Here is an 18,989-nt window from a genome sequence, read left to right as displayed (position 1 = left end):
TTATTCACAATATTGAAAGTTCACTTTATTTTTAAGCAGTATATATCCTCATGAAAAACTTTATGTCGATTTCCTTACCTGTAAAACAGAGAAGTTGTTTCAACCCATCCTAGTTACTAATGCCTGGCCATTAAGTTTCCCTATTTATTCTTCATCGTACAAATCGTTCTACAGTGAGATTATAATTTCCATCTCACCCCCAACTTAGTTTAAATTTTCAAATCCTAGTCTTTATTCACAATCCTAAAGTTCACAGCATTCAAGTGAGAATTTATCTGCATTTTATTGATATAAACATTATGGAATTAAATGGTTTTATTCCGGATGCATGTACAATTACCAAATCAATATTATGGGTAAATATCTAATAATCAGTAGAACAGTGCAGTATAGATTTGTCATATAACTAACTCTGATAATTTAATGCTTTTTCTTTTAGCAGTAATGGTATGTTACTGTAGATACCATTAATAGTTGAACCATGAGTACGCGAAGAACTAAAACGGTTACACTTTAATGTAAAAAAATTTCCAGTCAGTTTTATTTAAACATCGAAAATTCAAGGTCTTTCCCGATGAGTAATTTACTAGTGACTGGCTAGGAAAGAAGATTTCACCTGGTTAGTTTAGTTTGAGATGAAATAAGTAAAAAAATTAAACATATTGATTATGACCAGAAGTTTTTGAGTGTATTCTCAAATCTGACAGTATTAAAGTTTTATTAATTGAATGTTCCATAAGGTCCAATTTACTTAGATTTTAGTCTTAGCAAGATTAATCAACGAAGCACACCTATAACAGATAATATAAACACAGTGTTTTCAAGACTTTAATTGGTTTTATTAACTAATGAAATTGAATATGTTTTCTCTGATCTATTCTTGCCACCACTGACCTTCTAAACGAATCGATTGTTTAGAAGAATTCGTAATTAAAATGTTTTTGTGCTGAGTTGAATTTGCACATAAATTAGCGTAACATAATTTAACCGAAATAATTGACTGACTTCTCTCTATGACTGAAGATAATAACTTTCAATACCCACAATAATCTTACTTCATTTAATTACTCACTGAGAGTTTTCGTATATTGAACTACAGATATTTTGTACCATAATCATCTCAATACAGTAAATAATTCATATTCAATTAGAGTACTTGGCAACGAATTTCTTTCCTATTACATGAAAACAATCAGGTTCTTATTCAAATGGACGGTAAGACATAAATTCAAATAGGTAATTGAAAAATCCACTATTTTGACAACGTTTTTGTCAATACAGTATAACAATGATGCAGTAATTTCGCACTCATCTCCCTTATTATTATGAACTACAGCCTATTGTCAAGTTTCGTTATTTACCTTTCAGTTATTCTAATATTTAAATGCAGACGGAATATATGACTCCACAGCATTATTCATCTAATAAATGTGATCAATTTAATGATTCAACCGAAAATTGTCCGATTCCCGATAAAACACTAAACTACGCAGATTCAATAAATTTCACTAAATCATTTAATTTTTATCCAATGGATTCAATGAATATGTACCCATTAAATGAACATAATCATTATGCTTTCGGCTCTCGATCGGACTTAATTAAACCTTCAGAGAATTTAATTACTAATATTCATAATTTTAGCCATACTACTGAGGCAGGTCAGTACTTTCACACAAATTACCCATCAAGATTAGTAAATACTACTAATATTACTACTAGTATTTCTACTGCTGTCGCGACCGATACCACTGTTAATGTTACTGCTACTACGACAAACAGTCATAGTGATAATGTTAGCCTTAATCATAACGGTATTTTACCAGTTTATTCCAATCAGTTTAATAATAAATATGTAGATGATCAAACAATTACAAATTATCATACAAATCAAATAAATCGAGAACACTGTGAAAATGAATTTTTTATGTCATTACAATTTCATCATACACACCCTGTATCACAATATTATTCACATACTTCCACTGTCCCCACCGCCCCGGGACCTCAACAACATCAACACCAACAGCAGAAACAACAGCAACTTCTTCATTCACAACTCCATCCAGCTCAACAATCACAGAACACCAACAATTATACACATACTGCAGCGACTACATCTCCAAGAATGAAAGAGAAATCAAAAAATGCTGCTCGTACACGACGTGAAAAAGAAAATACAGAGTTTTACGAATTAGCTAGACTTTTACCGCTCCCCAGTGCAATTACATCACAACTGGATAAAGCATCTATTATACGTTTAACAACAAGTTATTTAAAAATCAGAACTATATTTCCAAACGGTAGGTATTTCATTGGAGTTATTATTGTCTCATTGAATAACACTTATATAACTGACAGTTATTAATGTCAATAATAATAAAGATTCTAACAGCGATAATGATAAAGCATTTTTATGTCTAAATAATGAGTAATATATAATGCGAATTAGTCGAAAGTTTATCAACGATCATAGAGATACAGTCATACTTTAATTCAAGACTTTTAATTCTAGGATAGAACCCAACACTTTCTAGCCTTCTAAGCGACATGTCATTATTTGGATAGCAGATAACATTATTGCTATAAAAAAAATGAAACTGGAAAACAAAATCCAACAGATCATATTTTTTGAAAACATTATTTTTTCATCACATGTACTCGTGTTATTATTGAGAGAGCAAATTATGAAGAATCGACAAGTACGGCCATCCTCTAGGGTGTTGCCTCAATATTTAACAACACAAACTTTAACACATTGGAGGTTATTCTATATGTACTCTTAAATCTGATAATTCAATTATGTGAACTGTGGTTACATACATCTTTTATATGAGTACTCCATTTTTCAATAAATGTCAGCATAACGAAACACGAAATATTCAGTTAAAAGTCATAATTAAGAAGTATGATAATTGTAGAGAAAAGATTTGTTCGTGTTATTGTTAAGTGGTCTAAAATTTTTATTACTAATCAATTCACCAACTGTTGTGGATTTCGTTTATAACCATATATTTAACTAATTTGATCATAGAGTTTAACCAAACTCGGTGTATCTATGGTACAACAAATAGTTATTGGTTATGGTTTCACTGTTGAGCAATTCAACTACATGAATTGAGATAAAGCATGTTTTTCTATTCTTTCTAGCTGTTTGAGCACGTTTGCTTATGTGCATATATATATATAAAGTTGAGATCTCACAGCAACAAGTGTAAATTATTGAAGTTTATAAGCCCAAGTTAAAATTTATCAAAAACTCAACGTTATCATGTTATATTTTCAACTAATTATGACATCATTTGTTTGAATTTATTTTTATTATGGTTAAGACGAGTTAATGAGTAGCATTGATAAGCAAAACAGAAGGGGAGAGGGTGGAAACTGATATACATAGACCGGGCGACAAAATATATAGCATATTTCGATTAAATAGAATTATCTACTTTTGTTGATTATGTTCTCTCGCCTATCTTTTCTACTCAATAAGACGTGAGTATATTACTCGAATTGGTTACTAGCTACGCATACAAACAACGTACATATATGTATACAATATAAATGACACAGTTGAATCATTTTAACTCTTAGTCAAAGTGAATAAATTTACTTCGTCCTCTTTTCAGTCCACATCGGAGTTTTCATGCAATAACAATAAGAATAATCACTGTAGTTATAATGATGATAAAATTATTATTACTTTTTATTAGTGCGTTTATGTTTACAATGGCTAGTTAAGTGGACTGACTACAGCACTTTTCTGTGTGTGTGTGTGCGTCATGCATGCATACGAGAGAGAGAGACAGACAGACAGAAACCGATAGGAGAAAAATGAGAAAATAAGCACGTTCTTAGGATTATTTATACACGTAGTATGTATTTAGAGAATATTAAGAAAATATTTGCGTTTTGCCTAAACAGTTTATTGTTCATAACAAAAACGCATCTATAAATGAAAAGCTTACTATGAATTAATTAATTCATATATTGTGATATGTAAATAAATAATATTTATAACTAAACAGTGAAATTGAATAAGGAATGAAATAAACACTTAAATGAATACGGTTTGTATCAAATACAATGGTATTTGTAATCCTGAGAAGTTATAGTATAAGATAAATATAGACCCAACAGTCATGGAATGAACTAGAAACCAATATGTGATAAGTTCATCATTTTGCACTGCAGTAACACCATAATTGATTTGTTCTATTACGATGGTTTAATTTTTTATTAAAACACAGAATAATATGATGAGAATTATCTGAATATTGGAACTGGAACAGCAAAGTTCACACAGACTGGATTATTAAATAAAACTAATTGAATGAGGAGATATGTAAGAAATGTTTAATGTTGGAGATAGTTTTTATTGTTATTATTATAATCATGGATTAATATCAACTGGAAAAAAAAGTGATTATGATGTCGGCTTTGTTTGAATTTAAGACACAATGTCGTTCACCCAACACCTCAGTAGGAATCAAACCCATGATGTTTAAGGTATGTAAAGAGCAACTGTAAAATGTAGACCACTGAAATTCTTTGTAACGGTTGCATGGGATTATACTGTCCGAGATACTTGGAGGTCCCTGGTTTAATTCAATATTACGGTTGTGAGTATATAATTTTGAGGCGTTCAAAACTAGAATAAAGCAGTTGTCTAATGTTCTTTGGTTTATAATAGTTATCTACTTAAATTTATTGCACAGTGTAAACTACATTGGTACAAAACTCAATTAAGCATCCTATTAGTCATTTAGTCCTGCACCGAAGTAGGTTTTAACACATTTTTAAATTTCAAGTTATTTATGACTCAAGTTTACTTTCATTATAAATTAATACTAATTACTCAGGTCACTTGAAAAAGTTGATCCAAATCATATCTGAATATTAAATGAGAAAATAATTGTAGTTAGAGGATTCATTGAAACTGATATCTTACATTTACAAACTGGCGAATTGAGACGCTCAGAGATGCAGCTATATTGTTAGCGCATCGTGTTGATTATTTAAAAGTTGCGTCTTACAATCCAATAGATAACTATGTTTCAATTCAGTATTATGAAGTGAATTTATGTATACAGGACAAAAGGGAATATATATTGAGTGACAACTAGGTCTGATCTACCTCGATTACAATAGGATTAATATTTTAAACAAACGGGCAATAAATCAAAGTAATGGACAATAATAATTTCGTTTGTTTTTTAATGAAATGTATGGGGAGAACAAAATTGTACACTATAATCTCGTTTAGAACCATGCATTGTTCTATTGTATAATCACAAGATACTGCACAAGGAATTAATGAGGTTTTATTTTATTTTTCACTTAAAGGAAATAACAGTTTCATTTTATATGTACAAAGAGATCCATTGAATTCTTTTCATCTGATGAAAGGGTGTAATTTCGTTGTTAACTAACTGAGAAACTAAAAATTTATGACTTTATACATGGGTGCATTGTTTATATTGTGTGAAATATGACCAGCTGACTGACAAAAGATTTCATAATGTAGACTGAATATTTAAAGAGACTTGATCCAATGGGTCATAATCTCAAAACGAATGTGTAATAAATTGGATATAAACGTATATATCGATGACATACCATAAATGCAATCAAATGCTTTAGGGTTACATTATTCATCTTACTATTATTATTCCTATTATTATTAGTGGTAGTGGTATCATCTGCAGTACACCTTATACTCATTAAAGTGATATTTTTCTGGTAACCTTTTCAAAAAGAATGGCACATTTGATTAATGACAACTGAAGTAGCAATAAAATAATAATTTAGTTAATGGGAATTCCAGATAGTAAAATGTGTTTATTACCGAAGTCAGAGTGTAATTGATTTGGTGGTATATGTGTTCACCTCATTGTTAACCTGTTGGAAGTAATAAGCATAAATGAATCGCTTACAATATAATGACTTAATTACTGCGTAAAAATGCATTTTTTTCGTCTTCCTTTCACGTCAATAAAATTCTGTGAACGATGCTTTATTGAACTATCATGAGAGTAATGAATAAGACTGAAGACAACGATTAAAAAAACGTAATAAAACTGCAAACCACTAGCTATTTGAACCTGCTTCCACACTATCCTGATGATAGTGTATTGGACATTATCCTAACGTAAGCTCAAGATTTTGAAATCCTCGTACATGCATCCTGGAACTGAATAATTGTATCAAAAGCACTAGAGTTTGTATTGATCAACAACCAACAGAATCAAGCTGCCACGGAGAAATATACAGAGGAAAATCCAGAAGAATATAGATCTGGATGAGCGATTTGAAATTAAATAATTAGGCTCTTAAGTGGATTTATTCTTGTTTCGGAAATCATACCGAAACCCTCGTCATTAAAATCTGCAGTATTTTTTTAATTTGTCGTAAACTACCAACTGCACAGTGAAATAAATCATAACTATCTTAGCAATTCATCAAAAAAAGTTCACTATTACTTATAGACTAAAAAGATTATTCAGTAGTCTCTTCAAAAAGTTGATACTTGGTTATTTCTAGTTTCGAAGGTTATTTAAGTAATTTCATGCGATTGGTGGAAACAGTATCCATATATATTTGTACTATGATAGATGCAATCGACTCAGTCGATTTACTATTAGATGATGATGCTTGACCCTGTAAAAGATAGGTGAATTTTTATTCAAGTAAATTAAAAATCCCTACAATTAACGAAATGATGTCGGTAACGAAATCTATTCACGCATTAAAGTAATATGTAAGCAATTTTCAACTTGTAGAATCCAACTAATTACTGTTTTGCTTCATTGTTTCAATACATTCATGTAGTTTATTGTATTTCGAATTGTAGGTTTTGGCGATAACTGGAACTATTCTCATGCACTATCAAACCACGTAATAGAAAGAGAGTTGGCTCCAAACATATTTAAAGTGAGAACAATTTAAAATTACCATTAAAAAAAAAGAATTGTTACTGTTAAAAGGAGAATATACTTTTATGGTTTGTTATTAGATAAAAGGTTATTGCTGTAATTCATTTTTGAAGTTGGTCAATTAAAAACAACCATAATTTTACTATCCATTTGAGTGCTTTTCTTTTCTTTTCTGCCTGGTTTCTTATAAATGTTTAGCAAAATATTCTACCATATTCTCTTGGATACAATCTGTATACTCTCTGTTTAACTGGAACGATAGATCGAGAAATAGATGAGTATTGATAAATCCTTTAATCTGCAAGTCTATGTAATTTTCAGCTATGTATATAAAATAATAACTGAACTCAAACTGGAAACATCTAGTATGTGGGATGCATATTTATACTATTAGACAGTTTGTGTAAATATCAGCCATACTGATTCAAAATATCTTTTTATATTTGAACTAATCACATCTGGGTGTTAAAAGCTAAGAATTAGCAGCAAGAAATTAAGATGTTGAAGAGTGTAGTCAGAGATGTTTTTAAACTGTTTGAATCCTAATAGTTTTACCATGTCTATTTCTAGTCTGCTCACTTAGAAACATTTGTTTTTTTTAAAAAAAATTTTTCTCTAGTCAATGGATGGTTTCATTTTCATTGTTTCGCTAGAAGGGAGAATTCTGTACATATCGGAAACAGCTTCTGTTCTACTGGGTTTGTCTCAGGTAATTTTAAGTCAATATTAATTGTAACTTAAATCCGATATCTCCTGCCCCCGAAAACACTAGACACTTGAGACAATAAAATCCACTGATTTCTTACATACTCTTAATCTGTCAAAGGAAACATCTATACTATACTCTAGAAAGATTTCCTGATAATTGAAGTGTCTTTTTTTTCTAGTTAATATTGTTGACGAATAAAAAAGGACGTAATGATTCTCTTTGAAAATACTGGTATCCTTTTTCGAGTAAACATGGACTTTCACTAGTATTTATTCGGTAATAATTAAGATATTGTTACATTTTTCCCATTCGCTTAATATCTAAATTAAAACTAAGTGTAGTAACCTAATTTGTTTATCAACTATTTAAAATTGATCTAATCAGTTTATTACACTTGATCAAAGACTGGTTATGATGTCTAATTAAACACACATAGCTGATTGAAAAGTTCTTTACGATGAGTTAACTGAAGCAGGCCCAGTTCAATCTACATAATATTCAACAATTATTCATAAAGTGTACGGAATTAGAACCAAAAGGAAGTTTAGTACTTCTTGGATTCAACTAGTCATTGAAGTGATACCTATCAGGTATCAAAATATGGATCATGAGTGTATTTCCATATTCATTCTTTACTCATTGAATATTAGATGATCCTATTTCATTTTTTCTTATTGTATAAATAAAACTATTTAAAAATGATTCGTTCTGGGTTCAAATAGATGATTTGTTTAACTGATTAAATATGTACACATTGAAAATATTAATTTGGAAAGTCTTCATAATTCTTTTGGTAACCCACATGTAGACTGAGTTAATCTAAGCTATTGACTTGTACTCAGTTAGTATTTACTGAAAATCTATCTCACAATTTACTTACATATTTTTGCAACCTTTTAATACACAATAACGGACATTTTCATTTATTAATGTATTCAAAGGTTGAAATGACTGGAAATGAAATGACTGAATATTTGCATCCATTGGATCATGATGAACTGAAACAGATACTTACTGTTCATCCATCAGAAATAGCTGCTAATTCTGGTCAGTCAGGTAAGTGCGCAGTACTCAGGTGTTTATTACAAATACAATGAATGTATGCAGTTTCGGTTAGTAACAACAATGACTGGATTCAGTAATTTGGTAATGGACTTTATTATTCATACAGTGTAGTAAGAAATGTAGTAAAGGTGCATCGAGTGTAATTTTAGCCAAATTAGTATTGAAGAAAAGTTACCATAATCAAATCAACCACATTAATATGTTTACTATTGACATTGTTATCAGTAATGTTAAAAAGTACTCTCGATACTATCATGGCTGACTAATTTCAAAGCAATCTTGGGATAATGTTAAACAGATAATTAATTAATTCCTTACAAGCAAAACTGAACATGATAAAGAACGTTTCTTTCAATGGTTTTAAGTATGGTTTAGAGTGAGCTTCTCCAAAAGAATGAACGATTTTAATACGTGTTGGATATTGTAACATCATTCCATTTAGCCTCTGATAAATTTCGTATGCTTCAGATAAAACGTTTAGCCCATCATAAACTGTTTCCTAGAGTTATGTATTTAAACGAAGTTTCTGATGGCGGCGGAAATACAGTTTGAGATTGATGCTTCGCAAAATTGTGTTGAATATGTTCCCACTGTGACAATGATGTGAGTAAAGCTTTTGAGACGTAAAAAGAATATTCATCCCCATAAAGATAGTTATACTTGAATCGTCCACCGATTCAGTTTTGGGACAGATATGAACAATAAATACAAGACAAGACTGAAAGGAGGTAGGGGAAGCCTGAACACCAATTAGAAAGTCACTTAACAATAAGTTGATAGTATGTTTTTAAACTGCGTACATTTATTTCATTCAGCCGAAAATGACATTGGAACATACTCATTTCAATTTATTTCAGTAGTTTGAAATCTCATATTTTATTAATGTTTTAACTAAGTTATAAAAATACCTATGGACTGGTTGATCAGTGAATGCAAACCTCCTCAACTGATACAGAGTTGAGCTTAAAGTTTAAAGCAACTAGTCCCTACATGATAGCAACTTTATTGCAGTATGACTTATCCCACTGTTCCCACGAATATTTAAACATGTTTGTACATCATGTTGAACATTGAAACATTTGTTTGTTTTCCCACACATCATTGTGAATGAGAAAAATTAATTTAATGACTTGATCTATTCTTTTTTAAAATTAATTTCCTGTAAATTTAATAATAATAACCTCAATGATGACTTAATGATGTTCAATGGTAGTCTCATTATGGTTATGTTTTGACAAGTGAAGATAAACCTCACATGAATCAGTTACGCTAATGTTCATTGATACTTCGGCAAAAATTTTTGTTTATCTGAATCTATTTGTGTGTAATTTTCTTCTACGGTTTGTTCATTTTAATACATACATTTACACAGAGAAACAAATGTACAGTCATACACACGAACACATGTAAGCAGATAGGTGAATATTGATGAATTGTTGCACGGAGAAATTTCCCTTCTGTAAATGGCTTCTGTTTTTGTCTTGAAATAAGCGAGAACAAGAGGACATTTACTATCTTTTTTTCTCGACCACCTCCTCTCTTCTTCACTCATTGTTTTCTTCTTTTATTATGTTATCTTTACAACCACTCCCCTCTATGTATCTTTAACGTTGTGTCCCCTCAGTTTATCATTATTATTGCAGGTTATTACATCTTTATATAAACACATAATAAGTTGAACAAATGGTATAATATATTTACACAGCTGGATTCACAGTATCTAAATTATTTGATGTAGACACAATTCTTAATCTTTCCTTAATATGTTCACTTTCATGTTGTAAGTTAATCATGAACTTCAGATAATTTACGCCACTACCACCACTCTTATTATGGTCACCGCCATGATAAGTGCTGCTATTCTCAAATGCTTTTCAAAAGTGTAATATCTACTTTTTTGTTGTTTTCTTGCCCTTTTTTATCTCTTCATTTTTATCTGATACGAATAATTAATCAGCAATGTTTTCTTTTTTCTTTTTCGGTAGAAAAATAAACGGTTAAAAATCATTTTGAAAAATAGATTTATTCGTTGAAATCGAGTGAGGAAAGCGGAGAATATAGATAGGTAGATAGGTAGAATTTAAGAGTATGAATGGACGTTGTTATTATTCCTTCGATCAAAGGAAGAATATATATATATATAAGTGTAAAGAAATAGGTAAACATAAAAACAAGAAAATCTCTTGAATATATTTCCTCACTCTTCCTATTTAGCTAATCTTATTTTTTATTATTCTCTCTCTTCATTCTTTCAAGTGTAATCCTACGTGACTTTCAGTGTGAAATGTTGTTTTGTTATTTATTTCTTGTTATTACGGTTTTCAGTATGACAATTGACTTGTGAAGTGAATATTATCACCAGTTAAGCTAATATCTATTGATAAATAACTAACCATATGTGATTAAACTAAATACTAACTTGAATTGACATAGATCTTTTGCTTTGAATCAGGTTATCATTTAACAGAGGTTAATTTGTATACAGTTAAAAGTCTACTTAAATGAGAGAAAAAAATAAGAGAAGTCTTGAAATTAACCGATAAGATTAAGAAGTTGTTGATGGTTGCTTACAATATTAAGGATACTAAATTTCGTATCTGTATTCCTGGAGAAAATTAATGTTACTTTGTGATTATCAGTTAACCTTCGACTGGAACTGGGATGCTTCAGTTGAATTTAAATATCTACGTATGATTAATTACCGAACATTTTTGTCATGGAAAGATGATAAGTAAAAAAGACACATGAACCTTCTATTGATGTTTTTCCCTCTCTTCATACCAGTATTGCACACTTAACTGACTGAATAACATCATATAAACTCACTGTCGAATTAAAGTCAACACTTGCTTTCTTACTTACTTCATCAAGTTCTTCATGTGACCTTTAGGTTAGGGGATTCGATATTATATGTCTCTATATTTCTGTACAAAATTGTTGCAGATAGTTTATGAGGAAACCTACATTGCGATTTTATGAGGTTGGTACTAATCAAAAAAGGGTATCTACAATTTACAAGGGTATGGTGCTCTATACTGTAAGGATTCAAACCCATATAACCCAATGTCGTAACCAAAGGCGATATCGTATTATTATCATTATTACTAAAAAAAATTCCCGTTTATTTAAAGTCCTCATTGGTTTGATAACTAAATTGTTATTCGTATTTATTTATTTCATCACATCCAGAGTTCACACTTGAACGCAGCTTTTTCTTACGTGTAAAGTGTGTCTTAGCCAAAAGGAATGCTGGATTAACTACAGCTGGTTTCAAAGTAAGTTTTTGTACAAAAGATTCATTTGGTTTTGTAGTTCAATTATTTTTGAGGAAGTGGATAGTTTTAGTAAGTCCAGATTAGTCATTTGTATAGAAACAAAATAATAATAAAGTATTCATGTGCAAACAGATAATAGTGGAAATAGGTTAAGCTGTGTGTAGACTAACGAGAATTCATAAACAACTAGTGGATTTACAAAAAAAACTTTTCGAATGTGGCCTCTTTTTTGTAAAATGATGTATACACACAATGATTTGGGTATAACAGCACACTGAGTTCTTAAAAAAAGAAAAAAAAACAGTTATTCAATATTCACTTGAAAGTAGCTGTGAAACGAATAAATTTAAACGCAAACAGAAAAAAGGGATACATTTTAAACAATTAACCGAAAGTAATTATAATTTTTGTTTCTAACATTTCTCAGTTAAATAGGTTTGGCTGATGAGTGAAAGTTTTAAGGGTACAAAGTGAACCGATTTCTTTAACAACGATAAAATTTTATATTAATTATGATACATATGCAACAACAGTGTTTATAAGTAGTATCCATGAATCTTAGATCCCCTGAAAATTTCTAGAAATTGTATCATGAAAATAATTCATTCTCTTTTGCTTCGAAATATAAATAATGTACTTCTACTGCTGATTCACTGGTGTCAATTTAATTATTTTGTACTTTCCTTTCGGTTTATTAATCAGTAATTTAATTTTATGCTGGTAAATATTTGAGCTTAGTTAAGACTAGTTTTATTCATGAATCGATGTCAACTAGAGAGTATTGAAAACCAAGGAACATTGGATAGGTGTTTTATTTCTAACTTCAGATTTATCAGTAATATGGGAAACGGATTCCAACTGGAGTATCTAAAATCGTCTAACCGGCAGTAAAACCTGTTGATCCTTGGTAAAATCTCTGACGCTGTCGTTGATGAATACTTATGAAAAGTCCCAAATAAGAACGAAATAACTAACCACTGCCCTCTGGATTTTAATGGTATCACCAGAGAATAATTTAAAGACTTTAATCTCATTTACTTTTTTTTAGATTTCAATATTAGTATTATCATTTTGCGTTCTTTTTATTAATTATTAGGTAATACACTGTAATGGACATTTACGTGTTCGTGTTATTCACCTAGATGGATATCAGTATTACCAAAATTTAGGCTTAATATCATTCGCCTATGCAATTCCTTCACCGAATACAAATAATACAGAAATACGCTTAAGTATGGATATGTTCATGTTCCGTGCCAGTTTAGATTTAAAATTAATCTTTTTGGAAGGCAGGTAGGTAAAAAACAAATGTAAAATTAGCAACTATTTTTAACTTTTTATCCTGTTTCTTCACACTTTAAAATGACTAATAATTGGTAAGTACTTAATGAACGGTATTAGGTTATATTACAGTTTGATTATCAAAGCCTACAGATTATTCAATTGAAAATATGGTCAACAATTAAAGTGACTTATTAGTAGGACAAAATTAACTGGGCGAAAGTTGCTTGGCTGTGTAGTCTTTGTTGGACAAAGACATTAAAAGAAAATCATGTCCGCGGATCACTTCATTAAACCAACTAAAAAAAGCCTTTGAAACTATATGGACAGCTAATACTTGCAGTGATGTGAATGATACTGAAACATAAATCGTCCCCAAAACAACCTAATTTATAGTAAATAAGTTTGGTAGTGACGCTTTTATCATCATCGTCATCTGCTGTTGTTGTTTTAACAGCCAGTTTAAATCACTCAATTTGTATACAGTCACTTTCCATATGCATGTTGCAAACAAAACGAAATATTCCATTAAATGCATATTACTTAGTAATACTACGTAAATGACAGTTCTGCGTAAACTGAATATCGATCACTGTGTAGTCAAAAATATAATTTACCATTAGTTACAATAGTTCGTACGGAAAAAAGACATCACTAAGTAGAAAATGTAAATGTAGATAATGAATTGTAAAGTGAATACTGTGTGTGTGCTTGATATGAATTTGCGACTATCATAATTCTGGGCATTATGGGCAATTCATCCATTTGATGAATAAAGATATGAGATGTATGATGTATCAAACTATATATATATACATATATATATATATATATATATATATATATATATATATATTACAAAACACATTTATTCATTATAATTTATACACACACAAAAGCAATATCAAAAGACGTGGTCATTGTGAAATACCACGATCTCCACAAATCCCCACACTAATACCAGCCATGTGTTCATTGGTGACTGGCTTTAAGATGTAACTCCTGGAGTTCTAGTGAGAAAACGTGACCACTGGGGCCCAACCGTGTCGGGCGTGAGACAGCTATTTACACAAGACAATGGATGAAGGGTTGGGCAAGATCATCGGTTGACTGAAATTCGGCATTAACAACGTCGGAACCTAACTAAGTAGTCTAGAGGTTGGGTGCTCGCGCTTCTAGGTTCTCAATGGTGGCCCAGCTTAGGTAGTGAGAATATTCAACTGATATGCACAATTCATAGTTAATTACTGTTTTGCCAATGAAATGGCCTTTGTCGATATTCTAAGTGTGTTAAGCCTTAAGATACATCAAAAAGATTATTTGGACTTTTTTCAGCAATATTTGCGCAAAAGCGACAAAACTATTCACACCACAACTCTTCCTACTTATACTATAGTTAATTTATACTTGACTTGAGTTTTGAGCCTCATCCTTCACTAGTTATTAATAGTCATGTATGCATACTTTTGTGTACAAAAGTACATTGCCTTAACAACATAAAAAATATATATTTTATCTATTTAAACTGATCTAAATTACACATTTTCCATTGTCACAGGTTACTATTATTATTCTTTACCATCTTTTCTCTTTTGTCGGATGAAGAATTTCTCAAATAACCGGTTTTCAACCACAAGAACTGGTGGATAAAACACTTTATCAGTTGGTACACACAGCAGATGTTGGATCCTTAAGACATTCTCATGAAATACGTAAGTTAGAATTGTTGGTTAATTTTTTTATGACCGCAGTGTAAAGAATAAAAACTTCGGTTACATACAGTATTTCCAGTTTTGAAAAAAGTCACACAATATTCACAATCGGTATTCAGTATTTAAAAGGAACAAGTTTTGTCTTACAAGTTGATTGGAAATTGAACTACTTTTTAGTTAAAGTTTCCATTCAGACATGTAATAAGAAAGTGAATAAGTCGAAGAAATTTATTTTTCGATTTGAAACTCTCATATCAATAATTCTTAGTTGGGGCGCTGATCTTTCATATGAATACTTTTGTATTTAATTATAGTTTTAAATAAGGGTCAAGTTACAACACCATATTATCGTCTGCTGAATAAATCTGGAGGTTGGGTGTGGATACAATCGTATGCAACCATAATTCACAACAGTAGATCCTCAAGACCAAACTGTATTGTCAGCGTGAATTATCTTCTATCGTAAGTATTCCTTTTTGTTTGTATTGAGATAATTTCAGTTGTCTGTCTGTTTTAGCTCAATTTGTTGATTTCCTAATGACTATGTCAGTGACTAGTTTGAATCTATAGGGTTTAGTAAGAACAACCTTGATCTCCAGAAAAAATAGAATAAGATATACTAAACGGAGATAAACTGTAATCAACAAATGTACTCATAATGTTCTTGTTAGTAGATGTGGAAAGGAAACAGATGAATGCTTAGATTAGAATCCCATTTGATATTTCCATGATATACTTATTAGTAGGCTCTGAAATAAGGTAAGAAATTACAATTTTAGATAACTTGGGATTTTAATTTTTTGAATACATAGTATCCATAAGCATTTTGACGCTGATTGATTTAAATTCAAATTATAAGTGATGTGGTGGATTCTTACGATATGTGAACTATTATATGCTCCGGAGAAATTGGAACAGGCCGCAGACCAACTCTCATGCCGACTAGTACGTTTAGCTGTAAGGTAGACTTAAAATTTAAAAAAAGTCATTTACTGTGGTTTCAAATCATATGGTTCACTGACAAAGCAAATGTACCATCGAATTATTGAAATGACCAAGTGCGATCAGAGGAAATGAAAAACAGAGACCTATGTTATCCTGTTGTCTCTAGTGGTAATTGAAATCTATAAAATGATCAAGAAGCCAGCTAACATTCGATGGTTATCTTTAGATGGTAACGAATACGATAACTGTAATAATGGTTCCCCAGGGTTTGGAAATTGATTATCAGCAATTTTTTGACTGGTTAAATTTAAGACATCTTGTGTAAATCGTCACTAGTGTTATTCAAAAGTGAAATGGGCTGTTTAATAAATGGTAGTTAATACTTAACTATATCTTGAACTACTGAAATGTATTGAATCATACTAGATAGAATGGACGCATTTCAGCATTTGATTTATGAATCGGTTATTGACAAACTGGTAAGATAATGATTTCAGGAATAAATCAGATTTGTAATTTAAAAACGACCCAGTACCCAAACTCAGTGGTTCGATAAACAGATAGGTCAAGAATATGAACCGGCGATATATTCCAATATATGGTGTAAGATATCGAATCCTCTTTACGTCCTGTGACTGGACGACTAATTCTGCTTATCAACGAAGACTAACACTTTATTTTGAGATGGTGGATTAGATTTGTAGCTCAGGTAGATGATTTTGGTGAAATTTCATTGTTATTCTGCATAACATCACTAGCAAAAATCCATATGCATGTGAGCTATTCAAATTTCTTTACACATGACTGACAGCCTGTTCTATCAAACAAGCAGATAAGCAAACTATGACAAGACAAGCATTACCAAAAACCAATCAAGACCAATGTCCACAGAGCAGGCTATCAGTCATATGTGAAGAAAGTTGAGTGGTTCACTTCTATCTAAAGTTTGTGCTAATGATGTTATTCAGAAGGAAAATGAAGGCTTCAAGATCAAACCACCAAGCTGAGAAAATAAATTCCAACAACAATTTTCGATACATCTGCGGTAGCGCAACGATTAACAGGAGTTTCTAATGTCATGTTTCCCATGAATTTACTAAAACAATGATTAATTTTTGACAGAGTAACTGAAAAACTCGGATTATTGTTTATGTTGGAATAGGAAATAATGTTTTTTGCATCAGATTTTCACTGCCATCTTAACAGAAACAAATAGTGACCGGTAAAAATGTCATTTCACAAGTCAGTTGCAAAATTCAGATAAAAAGGCGTTTAATTTTCATCAGAACTAAAATGTATAGTCAGAAGTAAATTTATTTTTGCCAAAATCATAGTTTTATGTTCTACATACGAAACATAATTATTAATATTTGCGATAAACAAATAAATTTATCAGAAGGGGTTTTATGGATACTATAATAATTTCAATAGTTGAGATCATGAGTCGATTGAAGCCAGACCACCATGGAAAACCTGGAAGCACTGGAAGGCCGTTTCGTCTTATTACAGGTCTCCTCAGCAATGCACACCCACGATTCCGCCTCGCCTGATTTGAACCCAGAAGTTATCGGTCTCGTGCACGAACGCTTAACCTCTAGACCACTGAGCTGGTATCCAATGGTATTAATGTCTAACTTCAACTAAATATATAATAATTCATTATGTTTACACTAATAAATTCATCCAAACTTTCCTTTTTTCTAACTATTAGTGAAATTGAATGTCGCGAATATTGTCTATTAAATGATCCCCTAGTATATGAAGATATCATTAATCAGCACCAACAAACAAAAACGAATCATTTGCTGACTACTACACCACCACCACCTCCATCGTCAAAATTATCAAACAAAACTAACGTTAATTATGTCAACGATTCAAAACATAAAATGAGTGAATACTTTCACAATGAGTATGCAGTGAGAATTCCCTACAGAGAACATGATGATCTTGCACATAAACGTATACGCCGATGTAATACTGACAGCAATCAACATCAAGAGGTTATTGGTATTAGTGTAGTTACTAATGATGGTAATATTCATGATACTAAACAAAATTCCTTGTTGAAATCTGATATTGTGTCAACTCATTCAACAAATGTCATAGAACGTTATTTTGATAGTCAGAATCAACAGAGTTTGAAGTCTACGCTTTCTACAGATGCGTCTCAACCTTCGTACGACTTATGGGCAACTGAACTGCACAAACAACAAGAATATTCAGACCAGAAACATGCTACAGTTTATCCGGAGAAAATAAGTAAACTATTAAATTGTACAAGTTCCAACTATTCAATGTACAGTGAGTGCTCCAAGGAGAATGACAATCATCAGTCACTTCTACAATGGTCTCATGTGAATTTTGATTCAGACAATCGCTCACATTATCAAAATCGTCATGACCGCCAAAATGAATCACACTTGTTATTTAATAATTTTGCAATTACTCCCGGAGATAGACGAGAAGCAGGGATAGTACCATTGCCCACACACTCGGAAATGACAACGAAGTTAGATGATGTAAATTTTCCCCGTGAAAAGTTAAATATGACTCAACAAAATAATCATGACATAAAAACAGAGTCTATGAAAAACTTCAGCGAAACAAGTGAGACAGTGTTTCGGAATGACAAAGTTCCAATGGTAAATGATTTAGGGCAATCGGATTATCAAAAAGATGTAATGGTTGTAGTAGAGGAGGAAGAAGACGTTGATGGAGAAGAAGAAGAAGAAGAAGAAGAAGAAGAGGAAGAAGAAGAAGAAGAATACAATGATGATGAAGATGATGAAAATGAGGGTGAACAAGATGACAACGACTGAGAATTTATCTATCACACTTTTTTTTCAGTTAACTGTAGCAGACTAGTTATTTGTGTAGCATCTTTTATCCCATATCCACAGTTTATATCAAAGTTAAAGTAGTCCTATTATGATAACTGTCACAAACAGTTCATGTTTCAGAAAATAACAATTGATTTCCTGGCATCTATAAACAAATACTGACTTCGAAATGATACACTAATTTTATCCTTTCAAAAGAAAACCGCTACTGCGCCAAATATTCTACC

General features: G+C 31.2%; 1 protein-coding gene across 1 annotated transcript; it reads left to right on the top strand.

Annotated features, from left to right (window-relative positions):
- Positions 1-299: 299 nt before the first annotated feature.
- SIM1 (putative secreted beta-glucosidase sim1) lies at positions 300-18,741 on the top strand (the record flags this gene model as incomplete). Its single annotated transcript, XM_012938289.1, has 11 exons — positions 300-356; positions 1,391-1,661; positions 1,860-2,303; positions 6,851-6,930; positions 7,552-7,641; positions 8,583-8,697; positions 11,896-11,981; positions 13,078-13,274; positions 14,868-14,974; positions 15,289-15,436; positions 17,631-18,741. The coding sequence occupies 11 exons, from the start codon at positions 300-302 to the stop codon at positions 18,739-18,741; spliced, it is 2,706 nt and encodes a 901-aa protein (XP_012793743.1).
- Positions 18,742-18,989: the final 248 nt, after the last annotated feature.

This window comes from Schistosoma haematobium, chromosome ZW (genome assembly GCF_000699445.3).
Source record: "Schistosoma haematobium chromosome ZW, whole genome shotgun sequence".
NCBI classification, from domain to species: Eukaryota; Metazoa; Platyhelminthes; class Trematoda; order Strigeidida; family Schistosomatidae; genus Schistosoma; species Schistosoma haematobium.
The sequence above is the reverse complement of the archived record's forward strand: the minus strand, read 5'-3'. Positions and strand labels throughout refer to the sequence as shown.